Here is a 19,217-nt window from a genome sequence, read left to right as displayed (position 1 = left end):
ATTTTCAAATATAAGAGCTAATGTGCAATTAAATTAATTTTTGGATAGATGAGTATTAAAATAGACTTCGTATTGGGTTTATATGAACATCACGATCATATAATGTATGTAATATAGGCTGTTTTCTGTATGTCCATACCATACATTGGTCCGGCAATTATTGTAATGTTTTTTTCCAACTTTTTGTCGCACGAACTTTGTGATTAGATTTTACGAAAAAATGAGGCGAAAGACACCCATTTTTTATTTGATCATTGATCATAGATAATTAATAAGAATAATGTAAACAGTTTCTAAAAAGGTATCACTTAATGGCATTGGAATCTTAGTTTAATTCAAATTTTGTGGGGATATGTGACATGTTCACCCCCTTTTTGCAATATTTTATTGTAAATAAATGCAGAATGTTGCCATGGATATACAAAAAAAGAATTAATTTTCACCCTTTTAAGTTTTGAAAATCAAATTAATGGAAGATACAGATTACATACATATGCACATGTACAACACAAACAGTTAGGTTAATGTATTGGAAATCCAGGAGTAAGAGATGATAAAACATTTTGTGGCCCATTTTTTAGTTTTATTTTCTTACTGTGGAGTTCTACCTAAACGTTTTACGTTTTTGTGGGAAACTCCGCAAAGTGTAACAAATGTCTCAACTTATCACAACCACGGATGAGTCTTGTCATATTTTTTTTCGGAAGAGGGACTTTCAAATTATACAGTTGTAACATATTCGCAGTGATGGCGCTCTCGTTTCTAAAAAAAAAGAAACGTCAACAAGTTGTGGTTATAAAACCAAAATAATAATCGGTTAACAGTCTATGTAACAGTCTCGATATGGAACATCAGTACGACTACGGATATGTTTAATTGTTCTCATCCTCATCTTTTCTTTGATGATTGCACCTTCATGGACGATTCCACACCTAGCCACTAAGGACGCACATGAACACTCTTTGTTTTGGTACCAATGGAAATTTTTATTTGTTTATATTGAGGAATTCATTTAATTGAAAATATTGGTCTGTAGCTTTAACAGCTCAGTGGGTGAATGATCCGGAAAGTTCTTTTTCAGATTTGATGAGTTTATTTTCAATGTTCAATAGCCGCTAGTCAATATTCTAAAGGAAAGAGTCTTTTACACTGTGCTCGATGCTTAATTACGTATCTTAGTATGGTATGAATGTGACATTTTATTTAAAGCCTCATTCATCATTGATAGTTCCTTTTAAAGCGACATTCAGAAAAGTACTTCGAACACAAGTGGTATATAACGTATTATTTTTTTTATATTTTACATTTTAAAAAAAATTGACAAGTGGCTTTGTAGATAATAAATCGAAATTTTTAAATATCAAAATTTTGATGATTTTATTTGTATCTGCAGTGGACTTAGATGTTGATCCAATCTTGAGAGCAAGCGGGGCATTTAGACTGTTGATGAGTAGTTTTGGTAGTGAGGGCGATTTTGAAAATGAAACAGAGCAGGCAATTAAAGCATTATCTGCGGATTATTCCGACTTTGTTATCTACTGCAATTTTGAGGGACGTCAATGTAATGAAAGGTATGCTATGTTTCTTCAAGTGGTTCTAGTTTTCTACTATGCAATTGGTCACATATATAGCATACGTACTTTTGTTTTCCTGAAGAAAAGTTAACTGTAAGGGTATATTTTCAACAGAAAAAAACGTTGACATAAAATGGTTTAGAGAATTAAAACTACTTGTACATTATTTTGTTAAATATTGCACAGTTGTCAATTTCAGTTATGGCGATATACTGTATTATTTCTGTTGAATTTCCATGTTAACATAGCATTTTATAAAATATTATCATTTACTGAGAGTATCCATATGTTGTGCAGTATGATCAGTGTTGGGTGGGGTTAAGGTGTTAAGGGGAGAAGGCGACAACAAAATTGTCAGATCAAACACATAAGTGTGAAATATCTAGACAATACAAGTGCGTCTGCAAATTTTACGATTAAATATTTCTTTAATATAACTAGATATATTGATCGGCTAGTATGAAGTTGTCTTGCACTAAACATTACGTGTGGAGATTTTAATTTTTTAAATAGATTTTTATTCTATACTTATATTTTGTCAAAGTAAAATTGACAAAAAATAAAATTACAACATGACATTTTTCATATCACAGACGGCTGATAATACATCTGATATGAAAACAGATATGTCATATTTTCATCTGTTCCAATTAATTAGATTTCTTTAAGAGAAAAAACGTCGCAGACATTGCTTTCATCAAATAAGTGCTGATACTTCAGTGGGTTGTCAGTTCATGCGTGTAATCGTGCAGTATTTCTGCCACGTGGTGTTGCCATTTTCGCGCACGATATATTTTAAAATTGCCATAAAAGCAACATTGTCTTCTTAAAATGCCCTGTACCAAGTCAGGAATGTGTCACTTATTAAATAGTTCGTTTCTATGTATGTTGGCATGTGTTTTTGTTCATTTTAGTTGTCCTCTTATAGTTGACGTGTTTCCTTCGGTTTTAGTTTGTAACCCGGATTTGTTTTCTTTCAATCGATTGATGACTTTTGAACAACTGTATGCTATTGACGCCTTCATATGCTCTTAGAAAAAATGAAAAAGATCTGGAACCAACTAAACAAAGTAAAGATAGTATAGTTTTGGATTGAGAACTTTTTGTTATCGAATCATATATATAGATATGTTATCTTTCAAATTAACCGCTTTAAATAGTAGAACTAGTTCATTTATGTGTTAGGTTTTAAAATAAACTTATTTTATTTCAGCGTATTTGTTCCATTTTTTGACAAGTACTATGGCATGTGCTACAGATTCCCACCGGAACCAATGATCACGAAACGTGCAGGGCCACTATTTGGTAAATATGTTTTTGTAACATATCTAACACAGTCTTAATAAAAAAAAAGAAAATTCCAGACGACGAAAAGACCATATTTTTTATATTTTTTTTTCCATATTATTGTGGCCATACAAGCACTCCTGGCAAGATCTGAATAACTTGTTTATATTTAATTACTTTTAGTTGGTGTAAAATTGTAATGACATGATTTTGAATTGTTATTAAAAAAAGAATGGTATAGAAAATTATCTAAAGCTACAAATTGATTTTTTTGTATATATTTTAAGCTTTACAGCTGATAATCAATGTAAATCAGAGCGATTACGTTCCATTCATATCTTCAGAAGCTGGAATAAGATTGTCGATTCATGAACATGGTTCTCAGCCTTATTTAGAAAACAATGGTATCTCTGTTGCTACTGGATTTAGAACTGACATTTCTTTAATTCAGGTAAGAATAAGTCAATGCTATGTTCTAATCCATATATAGACATATTTCATAGTTGTTGGAAATATGAGGTGACACATTGACATATAAAGTCTTTTTTTTTCGTATTGTTATTCTTTGTACGCAATGCGTATTAAAGAGAATTGTGAATTCAAATACTGGGATATTCTTGTTTTTCTGACAACACCATGGCTACAAAAATTAGGAAAAACACCTACAGACAAAGCAAATACACATAACAAACTAACGAGCACATCCTGATCCACATGTGTTTTCCGTCGTGTAGCTCATGTTAGTATGAACTCGGTAATATGTTTAATTTGGAAGGTCACATTTACAAAACGGGTCGAAATTGTAGTAACATGAATTGGAACATATCCATCGTCATCTGTGAAACTGATATTTCATAACGTTGAACCATCTCGTTTTGGCGTTATTAAATTTGCAAAGGGATGATTTCAAAACTTACTACTTGGAAATCTTGGTTTAATACCTTCCTTGTGAAGAGCAAAAGTTCTGAAATATCGCATCAACTGTGATATGTATACTCAGGCACTGCTGTAATACTGCTACATACAAATGGGAAGTAACAATTCGGAAGCTGAAATTCTCTCTATTTATAAAAAAAATGAACAAGCGTCGAGACGAGTAGCATCGATTTTCCAAATAAAATGCTAGATATGTTATGTTGAAAAGCAAGTCCTCCAATCGTAACCAACATGTTGCCAATTCAGAAAGAAAATAATCAAACTACGTTGGTTTATTTTTTCTAAAGAAAAAAATTGAAAGAATTCCTGGTACAACAGTTTGTGATGAAAGCAACAAATTCAGTAACATTAATGTAAGTCAGTTATTTTTGTGATATTGTTATGTTAACTCATGGCGGCAAGGGATATTATGATGAGATGATTTTGACATACCGGCAGTGTTACATACAATTGTTTTTGTAATCAGTAAAGTCTTTCAAGAAACACACAAGGTTAAGGGTGATAAACAATATCATAGATTTATATTTGTAATCCCCTTTTCAACATTTCACAAAACGTCAAATCACTTTCAGAAATGTCAAAATCTGGACAGAAATGTGACCGATAGAGGTTATATGTCATTATTTGTAAAAGGGGGAAGGGCTATTATCATTTTGTATTTTCTCGGATCGGTGTAGCACAGCAAAGCAAGGAGATAAAATATCCACAAAATGGCAAATGAATGGTCCTCAGTTAATGAAAAATATTTACAACATGAACACATATATCATCAGTTATTGATTTGTATTCAATATTTTCACCACAGATAAAAGATACTTTTGAAAAATTAAATAAATTGTCAATGTGGTAAAATCATATCAATAAAACTAGGAAATATAGATATGATATCATGATTTGGCTTACGCCAACCGATAGTAAAATTGACACAGTGGGGCTGGATGTACAAGATGTACAAGATCGCAGCCACGTCATAAAGAGAGTATCATGCTCTTTGTACGTTAAGCACTATTGCAACAACTCACTATATTCTAAACACGAATTTCTCGTGTAAAGACATGTCATTGTTTGCAAAATCGTGTCAAATAAGGGTGTTATGGAATCCAAAACAACATAAACATGTGGGCAATATGCTTTGTTTGATCTATGTAACATGTCCATTTAATGTGTACCCGTAAATGTCGACATTTTTGAAACAGTACAAAGGAAAGGTGGACTATGGAAAAGAAAAGTGGTAATTATTTGACTATTTCATGTTTCGGTAGTAAATTTAAACAGTTGCTTATGCTGGTCGTTCATTTAACTGTACGGGATGTATACGTTTGCACAATTCCTATCGGAAAGGGATTTTAAATCTGACACCCTATTGATGATTAGAGTCACCGAATCTAAATGTTTGCAAAAATTAACAACACTTTCTGAACGGTTCCTTGATGGTTTGTTCCATTGGTCTTCAAATACTAGTCACCGAAAGAAACGATATAAGACAACGCATTTTCCATATATATATATTGAATATATCGAAAGATAAACGAACTTGAATACACTGTACGAGGTTATGTAATTCCCCAATTGCTTTGATACTTACACATGTTACCGAGTGTTATTTTCTTATCAAACCATTTAATTAAAGGCAAACACCCGAATTATTTTTAAAAATTTTTGTTATTTCAAAAATCGTATTTCAATAAAACATCAATATTAGAATATAAAACTTTAAACTTATTCAAAGTTTAGTCTGATCAAAATTATGAATGCCTAGCTTGCATGTACTTGAATATTTAACTCTTATTTTTTTAAAGTAAGTGCCAACTTTTGTCATCATTTTCCACCACCAAAGAAATTACCTCTGTGTTCAATAACACGGAATTTTCTCACTTTCAAATTTGGTCAAACTCTTTTAATCCTATGCATTTGATTGTGAAATGAATGTTTTCCATAGGAAGATTAAAATGTTTTCCTATGTATTATATTTTATTATAAATTGGAGTTCCAACGAATGTGTCGTTACTTTTGTTTACTAGTAATTTCTAGATGCAATACATATTCCCCGCACTTTGTCTTGACTGTCCACCTTGCGAACCCACCTATTATATTACCATCAATGTGTTCTCGATCTGGGGATATTTGAGAAAACTGATGCTGGACGAACACTGACTTCTTATAAATATCAGGGTTACATTGTTAACTTAAGACGCGCTTTTCGTATTCTAATGACTCACCAGAAACTATCGAATCAAAAAAGTAAAAAAAAACCCTAAGAAAGTGGGAATTTGAAGAGAATTGAAGACACAAAATTCTGTATGTTTTCTGTTTTTGCATACACGTTGTTTGTTTTGTTTAATTTTTTTTGACTCACATGATATTGAGCCACATATTTACTTTTTGTTGACGACAAAACAATTAGGAATATTATAACATAATAGATATTATTATTACATGTTCAGACAAAATTGTTTATTCATAACTAGTGTAATGCACCCAACAGTAATATACTTTGTCCAGGCGTGTTTCGAGGAATGTGTTGAAAGGAATGTAAAAGAAAAGTGCAACTGTCTGCTGACCTTTCCTAATGGCAAAACTGATCTATACACATGTACAAGTCAAGGTATCGATCTTTAATGATTAAACATGTCACAATCTGTTAACAAATACATTTTCAATATAATTGACACCTTCCAATTGTGCAATGTATTTTATTGAAGTATTATTTATTATTATTTTATTTGTTTTTGGTGTTTTAACGCCACTTTTAAAAACCGCATTTAGGCTATTCCGTGGTGGCTAGTTGTTATTGGTGGAGGAAGCCGGAGTGCCCTGACAAAACCAACAACCTTCGATAGGAAAACTGACAATCCTAGTCAATTAAGATTGGAGTCGAGTGTACCTGCACAAGCGGGGTTCGAACTTATAACCTCAGATGTCACTGGCTAGTGATTACAGTAGTAACTACTTAGGAGGCCCCTACTTATTGAAGTAATAAATAGCCGAACATTAAGAATGTCTATGACATTTGTTCCGTTGTTTCTTCTATAAAGAATATAGGAATGTTACTCAGGGTAGATCAACCAGTGCATTTAAAACCTTGTCGACACGTTTGGTGTCGATACTAACTAATTAGTAAACCAGTGGTCACTATGGGACACCATGACTGCTTTTTTTGATGATCAGCATTATATGCAGTGGTCACAACATTATATGCAGTGGTCACACCATTATATGTAGTGCCCACAACATTATATGAAATGCTCCCACCATTATATGCAGTTGTCACACAATTATATGCAGTGCTTACAACATTAAATTCAGTTCTCACAACATTAAATGCAGTGCTCACAACATTATAAGCAGTGGTCCCAACATTATATGCAGTTGTCACAACATTATACGTTTTTATTGATAAAGGTGATGATGAGTGATGATGATGATGTATGTGATGGTGGTGGTTCAGATTCAGTAAACTTCGGATTATTTTTAGCGGAAATTGCCGAATTCATAATTAGTAATGCCCAGCAAACAGATTTACACAGTTATTTAAGTCATGTTATCATTAAGGCAATATACAATATTTAAAACTCTGATTGAAATAAAGAAATTAGGACGTGTGATCGATTTACGACAAATTTATTCCACACAAGGGCATTTTTAACATATTTTGATCTTATTTTGATGATCAGTTTCATCATATTCACAACTTAATATTTGTATATTTTAAGTATTAAAAAACATATACATATGTATACACATATATAATTGTGCATTATTGATCATTTAACTCTTAAAAGATATGTTATTTACTTGAGACTGCAATGAAGATATGTCATACCCAGGTATTTTTCAAGGAGAACCAAATATCTGTTCATTGTATTTTGGATTTTGTTTTATTTATATTGATCAGCGTTGTTATTTGAAATAGAATTTTCCTTAAACAAGACGATTTTCAATCTTATTTAAAAACAAAAGTATGGCACAGCAATTTTTAGTGCAAAATAACAATTTTGTGAATTGTAATCAGTTAAGTATAAAATTCGGACTATGCTTTACATAAAATCCAATAAGTTTCGACAATTTTTCAATTTTTACCCCGTGAGTGATCCACATACAGGAGAAACAATCCCCACAGAAACAATTAAGGGCATACGATACAGTTTTGATCCCATATTGAAATTTTGCTAACAATTTGAACATAGGCTATTTTTTGCCTGATTAAATATCAAATATGTAATAAAAAAATATACCGTTTTGTGCTACTTTTTTTAATAAAATGAGGTCCAAATTTTATATATTTGCTAAACATTCGGATTTGTGGACGTATTTTTCCGTGAGTCAGAAATACATAACTTTTTTGTTTTAAAAAAAGATAAACACAAGCTGTTTTTGTTAGATTATTTGTAAATTTTGTTTTATACAAATGACCTTTAATTCTGTGCAATTTGTTTTTAAAATAACTCATATTTATCAAATGTTCACGAATGTAGAAAAGAAATTTCATTTTTTCTGTTTATTTGTAAATTTTTAAAAATTGCACAACTGACGTTTTCAAACCAAATGGCATTTTAATAAAGAGGGGTTCATGGACTCGTTTTAAAGTTAGATAATTTTGTATGATAAAAAATCAATCGAAAACTGAATCCTTTCACGATAACATGGATACATCATAGTTTGACTTTGCGAAAATAACAATTCTTCCCTGTATCTGTATCGTAAGCCCTCAAGATCCACCGTAAAAATAACGATTCCAGATAACAAAATATATTCAGATATGTAATTTTCAACCTCTGACATTGATCCTAACATGGGATATGAAAAAAACATTTTTTAGCAAAAATAACAGAAATCCTCAGACGACAGACAAGCTTTGATGTAAGAAGAATTAGAACGCCAATAACAACAACGAGAATAATTCACATTAAAACAATACTACTTGTTCTCCATTAATATAATTATATAACAATTATATATTGACATAATAACGATTGTCGTTTGTTTTGTTCTTCTGTTATTATGACAAAAAAATGGTGCAGACCTTCAATAAAATCAAAGAAGCGCTCAGTAACAAATATCTTTCCTCTTTCATGTGTTGTTGCTATCATCTGGACCTTATTACAAATTTTAATTAGAATCATTCGTGCGCAAAATAGAGGTCGAGGCGACCAATTTGTTTTCATGGTCCTTTGTTATCAAAGATCTGCGATCTAAAAGATATCATTCTTCTATGACTGGTAGTTGATTAGATTTTATATCTTATTGCAAAACTTAACCAGAATTACTTTAGCTAATTTCATGGACAATCGTTACTATCCAATAATAGTAAATCGTTTTTTGTTTTTGTTTAAAATTTTACCTAAACATGCTAAATGCAAAACTAAGATGCATGATTTTTATATTAGTTGTTTTGAGCTTTGAATTAGCACTCAGTAACTGAGAGTACCCTCTGGATAGTAATGTGTGTCTTTTCCTTGTTGTGATATACAAGTCCACAGCCACGTCCACTCTATATTTTTGTTATTTATTATTGTATCCATCTGATGAGTTAAACCTTTTTTAACTGATTTTGATAGTTCGTTTTTATGTTGTTCTGTTACACCACAATCCCAGGTTAGAGGAAGGGTTGGTTTAAACCCGCCACATTCTGTATGTATGTCTCTTTCCAAAGTCAAGAACCTGTCTTTCAGTGGTTGTTGTTTGTTGATGTGTTGCATGTTTTGTTACATAAATTGGGCCGTTAGTTTTCTCGATTGAAATGTTTTACGTTTGTCATTTCGGGGCTTTCTATAGCTGACTATGCGGTATGGGCTTTGCTTATTGTTGAAGGCCATCCTGTGAGCTATAGGTGTTAATGTTTGTGTCATTTGGTCTCTTGTTGAGAGTTGTTTCATTGGCAATCATACCTCTTATTGTATATATTAACCGTGCATGATAGACTTACGAACAAACGAAGTTAACGTTTTATCCACTCCTACAAATTCCGTTTTCCGAGGAGAAGAAAATTATAAATGAAAATGGGTCTAGTAAAAGTAAAGTTTTTGTTCTGAAAGTTAATTTTTGATATAAGGCTGCTGATCATATAAGACAAACTGCTTGGCGTGGTTTAAAGCTGGTAAAAAATGGAATAATTGATGTTAAGTTATGTTAAACACCTACAATGAAAAGCTTTAAACTGCATTTTTCATATCTGTTAGTATTATCATGTAAAAATGCAAACTTCAGAAAAACAATGCCAAATAATAACTCTATCATGACATATACAAGTTAGCGTAATATGTAACATGGGACTCAGGTCTTAAAGAAAGCTGACTATTTTCTTGAAAATGTATTTAAGCTTTTTTAGACTGAGTACTCACTATAAAGTGGCACCTTGCTAAAGACCTTCAGTAGGAAATGAACGCGAAGCATATATCATACAAATTTCTTTCGTATTTCAGTAACTTTTTTCATTATTTAACTTACATTATGCCATGCGTATTTCTTACGAAGAACAGAACTTGTCCATTCATTCAACACTTAGCTTCATCATTTCCCCAGATTGAACTTTCCATGAATTAATAAAATTATGTCTGCCAATTTGCATACAATAGCAGGCGGGTTTTTAAGCTTGCAATCAATTTGCATTGATAACATGACTTCAATAACTTTTTTAATTTGTTTGCGGGGCATTATCAATTATAACTGTATTCGGTAATTTCGGATAAAAAAAAATCCGAAGTTTACCGAATCTAAACCAACACCATCTCATACATCAATCATCATCATCACCATCACTGATCATCTCCTTCATCAACAAAAAACGTATAATGTTGTGACCACTGAATACAATGTTGGGACCACTGCATATAATGTTGTGAAAACTGCATATAATGGTATGAGCACTGCATATAATGTTGTGAGCACTGCATATAATGTTGTGAGCACTGCATATAATCGTGTGACCACTTCATGTAATGTTGTGAGCACTGCATATACAGTTATGACCACTGCATATGGTTTGGCACCAGTATATTATGCTGATCATCAATATAAGGCAGTCTTGACGTTCCATAGGTTACCATAACACGGATATGATTAATATTGAACGAAATACACACAGTAGGAAACCAAAGAATACCGTTAAAATCAGAAGACATTTTGAATAATTGCCAAGATATGGAAATACTATTCAACTGTTTCGTTTAGGCTAAAAGGAGAGTTTTGTGAAATAAACGGAGCCATTTGTTTTCAGAAAGTTTTCAAAAAACTAAAATCGAACAAATAAAAAGCTATAACCTGGCTTTTCGACATTTCCACTTTTTTCAGTCGTTTATAGTTCTCGAAGAAATTTGACGAAATATGAAAATAGATTCAGGAAGCAGTTGCCGAAAAAAGCTTATGGAAAAGGAATTTGTTAAAGATAAAACAAAAATTACAATACATGTGTATTTGGAAAGTTCGCGTAAATACATAAACTTTCCTACTAAGTGAGGGAAACTCGGATATGAAAGAAAATAAAGACCATACATTTATCTTGAAATATTGACAAACAATAATGGGTCTTTCAATAGACGTCTATCAGTGTCAATTACAGTTATGAAAAGCCGATTGATTATCCTTTTCTTGATTGTCATTTCTTTTAACATACCAAACACATACAGTACAAGTATTGTTTAAGTATCGATATCAATTAGTGAGGTTTACATGCAGATTTTTACTTCCTCAATAATAAACTAGATTGTTAAATTAATATGAATTATTGTAAAGCTAACCTTAAAATAATAACATGTAAACTAGCAGACTCGTAAACTTTAAAACTATTTGTTAGTTTTCGAAAAGCTTCTCTTTTCAAATTATGTTGTTTTTCAGACTTTGATTGTATAGAAAATGTCCATGGAAACGTGACTGGATGCAAATGCCTTAATCCTTGCAGGTAAATAGGAGACTTTAAACAAACAATACAAAAAGATGAATCAATGAATTTATTTAAGGATTCACATGTTTTTCAGTCAGTATATTTTCCATTTATGCAGAACGCATTTCTTTCGTTTGTTTGGATACAAATATGTGTTTTTTGATAAAATTATTATTTGGAATTTAATTACTGTAATAATATATAGGACGATATATATGATGAGAAAATAAATGTGAAGCAATTACCGAAGCCAACGTAATATTCTTGTTTTAAATAATTTCGGTTTTTTTCTCGTTTTCTTTGAATTTATGTAAATACTTTCAAAAATTGTAGTGAAAAAAGGCACGCAATGACAATTTCGACAACCAGATGGCCAGCAGAAAACTATGAAGATTTACTTGAAAAAATATTGAAAAGTAAAGGACTATCTTACGCAAATTCAAGGTAGATTACATACTTTCATAACTTTATATCGTATATTTTCTCACTAATAAATATAAAATTGTTTGGCCTATTTCTTATATAAAGGCAACAGTAGTTTACCGCTGTTCAAAACTCATAAATCCATGGACAAAAAACAAAATCGGGCCGGGTAACAAACTAAAACTGAGGGAAACGCATTAAATATAAGAGGAGAACAACGACACAACATTAAAATGTAACACACACAGAAACGGACTAAGTATTAGACAAGTTGCTATCTAATGTTGGTTGTCAATGAGTAATTATTCATGATTGACTTTTACTGAAAACTACTTTTCAAACATTTAATATGAGACATTTGAAAAACAATACCGAACTCAGAGGAAAATTCAAAACAGAAAGTCACTTGCAATATCATTAACTAAAACTCATCAAACGAATTGAAAACAGCTGTAATATTCCTGACTTGATTCACACATTTTCTTATGTAGAAAATGATTGATTAACCCTATTTTTACGGCTAGCTCGTTCTTTTTTTTCTCCCGCGTCAATTAGTGAATGATCGGTATTTATGGCAATGGACAATCATGCAATATCTTCTTGTTTTACCTACAGTATTTATTTGATGGTTTCTTTTAATGCCTATTAAGATGAATGTACAACATTAATATATAGTTATATATGTATACGTGATCATTGTTTACATGCTAGTTTCGTTTTGGATTAGCGACTAAGGTAAAGTTCCCATAGACTAAGCGTACAAAGAAATATTTGACACTGGTCTTTATTCGATCGATTCACTCATTAATATATTACTTAAATGAGTGTGCAATGAATAGTTTTGTTTGGTTAGTATCTCAGATAAAGTAAAATGCAATAAGAAATAAAAAAAAAGCATTAATTTGCAATGTACGAGCTGTAAATTTATCTCAATCCTTCTTCTTCGTCTGTGAGTATGCTGCATTTTTAAATTCGGTTCTGCATCCTGACTTTTCTTTGTCACGTTGCTAAAAAAAAAAACTGTTGTGCCTTCTTTTTTTCAATTTGCATCCAACCCCCACTAACAATCAAATGATAGCTCCTTTAGTATATTTGATGTAGTGCAAATCATCAAAATGGCTTTCAAAACTGTTACAAAAGATGTCCGGGAAATTTGAATTCTATTCCATATAACGACCATTTATATGACATATAGTTAACAAGTGTGAAATCTTTTGTGCAGATTATAAAAACAGGTTATTAGATCTCACAAACATGTTTAATTCCGTTGCATTTTTACGCCTGTCCCAAGTCAGGAGCCTCTGGCCTTTGTTAGTCTTGTATTATTTTAACTTTTAGTTTCTTGTGTACAATTTGGAGTTTAGTATGGTGTTCATTATCACTGAACTAGTATATATTTGTTTAGGGGCCAGCTGAAGGACGCCTCCGGGTGCGAGAATTTCTCGTTGCATTGAAGACCTGTTGGTGACCTTCTGCTGTTGTTTGCTCTATGGTCGGGTTGTTGTCTCTTTGGCACATTCCCTATTTCCATTCTCAATTTTATTATCGTTTTATCCTACATGTATATGCGAAATATGAAATTAAAATAACTTTCAAAACTGCTGCAAAAGTTGTCCAGGAAATTTAAATTCAAATCCATTTAACGAACATTTGCATGACAAATATTTTATAAGTGAGAACAAATCTCATGTAAAGGTTATAAAAACAGGTTATTACACCAGGTGTAAAGATGTAGACAAATTTGATGGAAAACCAGTGCACATTTCATTAAACTAATTTTAAACATGCTTACTGTACATAGCGTTTGGTGTGAACATGGCCTAATATGTAATATTTTGTTCTGTAGAAACAGTTTGTTGCAAATAAGTATATACTTTTCGTCGCTATATGAGGAAGTAACAGAAGAAATACCTTCAATCACGGTACGATATTTGTGCTTATTTGTTGAGTTGTTGTTATGGTAGAGAATACACACAACAATTTATAACCTTGTTGAGGTATAAAGGCTTTCCTAGTTTTATAATCATCAGGATCTGTCTAAAGCCAGGATCAAGGGATTTATAAATGCGTAGAAACGCCAAGAGCAATAGGAACCTAAAAAAGTAAATTACATGTAGATGAATTCCACTAACGTAAACTTTGTCTGAGGGCACCTTAGATTTATTATTAATGTCTTAATGTACCAACGGGGAGCTTAAACAGGAATATTTCATAACTCATGCCATCTCCTTAGTACCCTTTCATATCTCTCAATAAATTTCAAGAACACAAATCGAGTGGGGAACACCTAGACTGAAGTTAAAATAAGATATGAAGTATACAAAAAGTATATGACAAAAGCGAAAATGTAAAAACAACCCGACCCTATTAGGACAATGTAAAGGGAGAAAAATATAAACAAAACAAAAAACAATCACCAAATATACACAGAAACCCAAAAGACCGAGCAAACATACCCTACTTAACACCAGGCGTGATTTGTTGTAGGATGAACAGATTCTATACTTCACATTTTACCCAATGTGTACCGCGTTGTTAATAAAACTTTGGTGATAAGTTACTTCTATAACGATTAAACAACTCAATATACGTCCGTAAAACATTCAAAGGAAATATTTCTTTTTCGCCTCTTTGAATTAAGCTATTAAGTCAAATAGCTTCTCAGAAGCAACACTCAACAGGTGAGAGGTTTAGCTAGCTATAAAACCAGGTCTATTCCACCATTTTCTGCATTATAAAATGTCTGTACCAGGTCAGGAATATGACGGATTGATAGGTTTGAGTTTATGTTGCCATGACAATCGTATATTTATTATTCCAAGTAGCTTTTAATATACCCCTCTGGACGTGATATAACAAACATATTGATTCATACTCATGATACTACAACTATTTAAACTCTCAATTTGTAAGTTCCTGTATATATAATAATATGATAAACATTAATCACATAATTGGTTTCTGTTTAACAATAAACTACCAGAATAGTTAAAGGCAGTCAGATATTCGTTGACTTCATTGACCACGTCGTTATTATGTTAAATATCAGTATATTCTATGATATGAATTAGAAAATGGTCATTTTATAGCTCACTATGCGGTATGGGCTTTGCTCATTGTTGAAGGCCGTACGGTGACTTATAGTTGTTAATGTCTGTGTTATTTTGGTCTTCTGTGGATAGTTGTCCCATTGGCAATCATACCACATCTTCTTTTTTATATGAATTCTACAAAGTTCAATTGCATAATATACTAGTAGCAACTTGATAATCATTAATTCATGTCTATGAAGTTCATCATGTTTAAGTTCGTGTTTTACTACTAAGGGAAGTTTTCAAAAGGAAAGTTTGATATTCGTTGCCTGCTGTTTCATGAAGACAATAATACCCCAAGTTTAACAACTGTCTAGATTCCGTAATAGTATTTTGATGGGTTGCTGTTATATTTCTAAATGTTTATTGATTGCAGTTTGAAAGTTTTCTATCAAATATTGGAGGATCTCTTGGACTGTGGATTGGAATGTCTGCCATTAGCATCGGAGAATTGCTAGAATTGTGTTTCTTTCTCCTGAGAAGTATGAAGAGACATAAAACGGTCACAGAGACGCAAACTAATGTCATCATAAATGACACTGTAGAAACTACTATAATTGATCTCTAACGAAAGAAACACACATTTTGCTTTGATAAATAACCTTTCGAATATGTCGAAGGGAAGAGTAATATAGCAAATCATCAAGTCACCAATAGTAAGAGAAAACCAGGACTTAACTGATAACATACGTCTATTATAAGTCGGTCTAAAGATTTGTATAATCATGGACTTGGACTTTTAGATTTATACAGATTGCTGTATCGTTTTGATAACTGTGGGTACTTAGAACACAGTTAGCGAATTTGAATTGTTTTTGTTATTGTATTGTCGTCAGTTTTAGGTTAGAATTATTCAACAAACTTCATTGAATAACATTTTCTGTCAAAAGACGCCATGGTAGTTCTTAAAAATGTGATAATAATGTATATTTATTCTGCGAAATGAATGCCATTACTTAACTTCGAAACCTTAAAATGAAACACGATTTAAAAATCACACAAGACTTACGAAGGATAGGGAAATTTAATATGTCATGTGGGATCTCACCACTCTCTTTGTGCCTTAAGCCAATGTGGAATAAACAAAGAGACGCAATACGCCTAATCAATATCCTGGCACCAAGAATATACGGGAAGAACATATCATATATATTTATATATTTTCAAAATTGTACGTTTTGTTTAACAGATATCTTTTCCTACAAAATATTTGATATGCATGATGACTTGCTATAACGTAGACGGTTCCAATTGTTTCTTCTCCAATGTAAATTAAGATAATCAATAAAATAATTATTATAAAATGACTGAATGATATTAGTCCAGTTGTAAACATTCCATTTAGATTACAGGAAGATATGTGGGACACGAACACTGTATTGTTGGTCCTCAATGCTCTTCAACTTCGTACTTTATTTGGCCTTTTTAACTTTTTTTGGATTCGAGCGTCACTGATGAGTCTTTTTTAGACGAAACGCGCGTATGGCGTATATACAAAATTTAGTCCTGGTATCTATGAAGAGTTTATTTACCACACTAGATGCGCTTAGTTTGAAGGAAAACTAGTTTCACAACTGTAAAATCGTACTAAAATAACCACATTTTTATTTCCTTTCGTGCTGCTTTAGTATAAGGGAAGTATTAAACATCACATAAACAATTTAAGAAATATGTAATCCTAAAATTAAACCGTTTTTTTTCTTTTTCTTCTTAAAAAGGGGGAAACTATCTACGTTTGATTTCTTTACTACGTTGGTCGTATATGCCATTCGTAAAATATTTGTATTTGTTAGTCACATTGTGATTTACATTCCTATTTTGTTACATTCCCTAAATAAAGAAATAGATAAATAAATAAGTGAGAAATCAATCTTTATTTGTATATTAAACTTATAGGAGACACATTCAACGAATTTATGTCTAATATAATGGATGCATGCTTTTTCTTTCCACAGTGGCTATGTGTAGTTGTTGGTTCAGTTGTTGGTTCAGTTGTTAGTGGGATTTTTTTGGGATGGTGTCACTCATATTACAAACTACACCAGGCGGGGAACATGATAATGGTCTATTACAGTCTAGCGACAGAGGGAGCGGGGTAGCTGAAAGTACATCGGAAAGGTAGATCAATGTTCATATCGTGTAATACATTGTAAGTCTTGTTATGAAATGTTGTCATTTTAGTGTTATATCTAACATTGCCATAACAGCGGAAGGTTTGGTCAGCCACAAAACCGGGTTCAATCCACATGTTTTTTCTTCAACTGTCTTGTACCAAGTAGGGAAAATGACAATTGTTATCATAAAACTCGGTTTTGCGTGATTGTGATTATATCTCTGCGCTCACACGAATAACATAATTATGCGTATACTGATAGTAGTATTATTCTTATACTTATTTTATCATTTTGCTTATGACAATTTTATCATTATGCTTATAATGATTTTTTCATTATCTTTATATTAATTTCATTATATGCTTATGTTAACGTTATCACTATACGTATGATATTGTTACCATTATGCTTATCATAATGGTAATAATAAATTAAATGATAATAAAACAAAGTTTTTGTTTTCATTTTGGGGCCTTTTATAGATACCTATGCTTATGGGATTTGCTCATTGTTGAAGGCCGTACGATGACATATATTTGTTAATTTCTGTGTCATTTTGGTTTGTTGTGGAGAGTTGTCTCATTGGCAATCATACCATATCTTGTTTTATTTATATAAAGATTATAAGCACTTTTTTGTTTTCATTAAAAGCAACAAAACAATAATGGTGTTTAAAACTTACACGGTGGTCCTGGGTCTGAAAAAGAGTTTTAAACAAATCAATCGATTGGTTTTTATTAAGTTAGTAATCAAGCAACATTTTCTTTGGACTTCTAATACTTCCATTGTATGTTCTTTATCAAGTTATTGAGTATTAAACAATAAGCCACTTCAGTTTTATTGTCTCAAAGCAGTTACGGTGGTTTGTTTCTCTGTCAGACTGCTTAGTTAGTGCAATTTTTATAACCGTTTCACAGATGATATCGGATATGTTCCTTACGTCGTAACAACAATCGCCTTCCCTTTCATAAAAGTGACCTACCGAATTAGACTATTTACCGGATTTTGTATAACATGCGCAATACGACGGGTGCCACATGTGGAGCAGGATCTGCTTACCCTTCCGGAGCATTTGAGATCACCCCTAGTTTTTGTGGGGTTCGTGTTGCTTATCATTTTTAGTTTATATTTTTTTCATGTGTACTATTGTTTGTCTGTTTGCCTTTTTCATTTTCAGCCATTGCGTTGTAAGTTTATTTTCAGTTAATGACTGTCCTTCTGATATCTTTCGTCCCTCTTTTGTAGTGAAATTTAAAAAAAAAATAACGTAGTCTACATGAATTATTTAGACATTCAGAAGATGAGGCCATGAAGAGATTGTCTAACAATGTCTAAGGGATTTTTTTAATTACATGTTGTAAAATATCGAAAAGCACAGCCGTGATAATACTATATTGTTACACGTGATAAAACCAGAGGATATAAGAAAAACGTTAAAAGGACCTCGATAAAAGGTTTATATTCTTTTATTTCAAAATAATTGTGCTTACCAGCTGTCCACAAAAACAACCAATCTGGCACTTTACAAAATGGACATAAATCAGTAAATGCACCTGTCTTATTGGTAGAATAAAAGTTATTTGAAAAAGTACAAACGTTTCAAGAACATTTACTGCATTGCTGATCAATTTTTGGTTTGTCTCTAGATTTCTTCAAAATGAACCTAAACATACCTATAATGGTTTACTTTCATAACTTGTTATTTGGATGGAGAGTTGTCTCATTGGCACTCACATCACATCTTCCTATATCTATTATAAACAATACCACACATACTTTGCATGATATACCTTTTATCTATATATAATTTTCATTCATATGTATCTATTCAGTGTTTCATTCATTTAATATGCTGTCGCTCTAAATATGCATGACATAACTGCGCGTTATGAAAGCATCATTCAATCGAAAC

General features: G+C 31.9%; 1 protein-coding gene and 1 long non-coding RNA gene across 2 annotated transcripts; one reads left to right on the top strand and one right to left on the bottom strand.

The window, feature by feature from the left end:
• Positions 1–4,088: 4,088 nt before the first annotated feature.
• LOC143049174 (epithelial sodium channel subunit alpha-like) lies at positions 4,089–15,780 on the top strand. The gene is made up of 6 exons (XM_076222907.1): positions 4,089–4,150; positions 6,300–6,402; positions 11,631–11,694; positions 12,010–12,120; positions 13,946–14,021; positions 15,568–15,780. The coding sequence occupies exons 4-6, from the start codon at positions 12,026–12,028 to the stop codon at positions 15,757–15,759; spliced, it is 363 nt and encodes a 120-aa protein (XP_076079022.1). The 5' UTR covers positions 4,089–4,150; positions 6,300–6,402; positions 11,631–11,694; positions 12,010–12,025; the 3' UTR covers positions 15,760–15,780.
• A 1,374-nt stretch (positions 15,781–17,154) lies between these two features.
• Positions 17,155–18,886, bottom strand: LOC143049173 (uncharacterized). The gene is made up of 3 exons (XR_012970103.1): positions 18,796–18,886; positions 17,988–18,002; positions 17,155–17,290 (listed from the first exon to the last, which is right to left on the bottom strand). It is a non-coding gene; the product is annotated as an uncharacterized LOC143049173 (long non-coding RNA).
• Between the last annotated feature and the right edge of the window lie 331 nt (positions 18,887–19,217).

The sequence above is a fragment of the Mytilus galloprovincialis genome, chromosome 10 (genome assembly GCF_965363235.1).
Source record: "Mytilus galloprovincialis chromosome 10, xbMytGall1.hap1.1, whole genome shotgun sequence".
NCBI classification, from domain to species: Eukaryota; Metazoa; Mollusca; class Bivalvia; order Mytilida; family Mytilidae; genus Mytilus; species Mytilus galloprovincialis.
The sequence above is the reverse complement of the archived record's forward strand: the minus strand, read 5'-3'. Positions and strand labels throughout refer to the sequence as shown.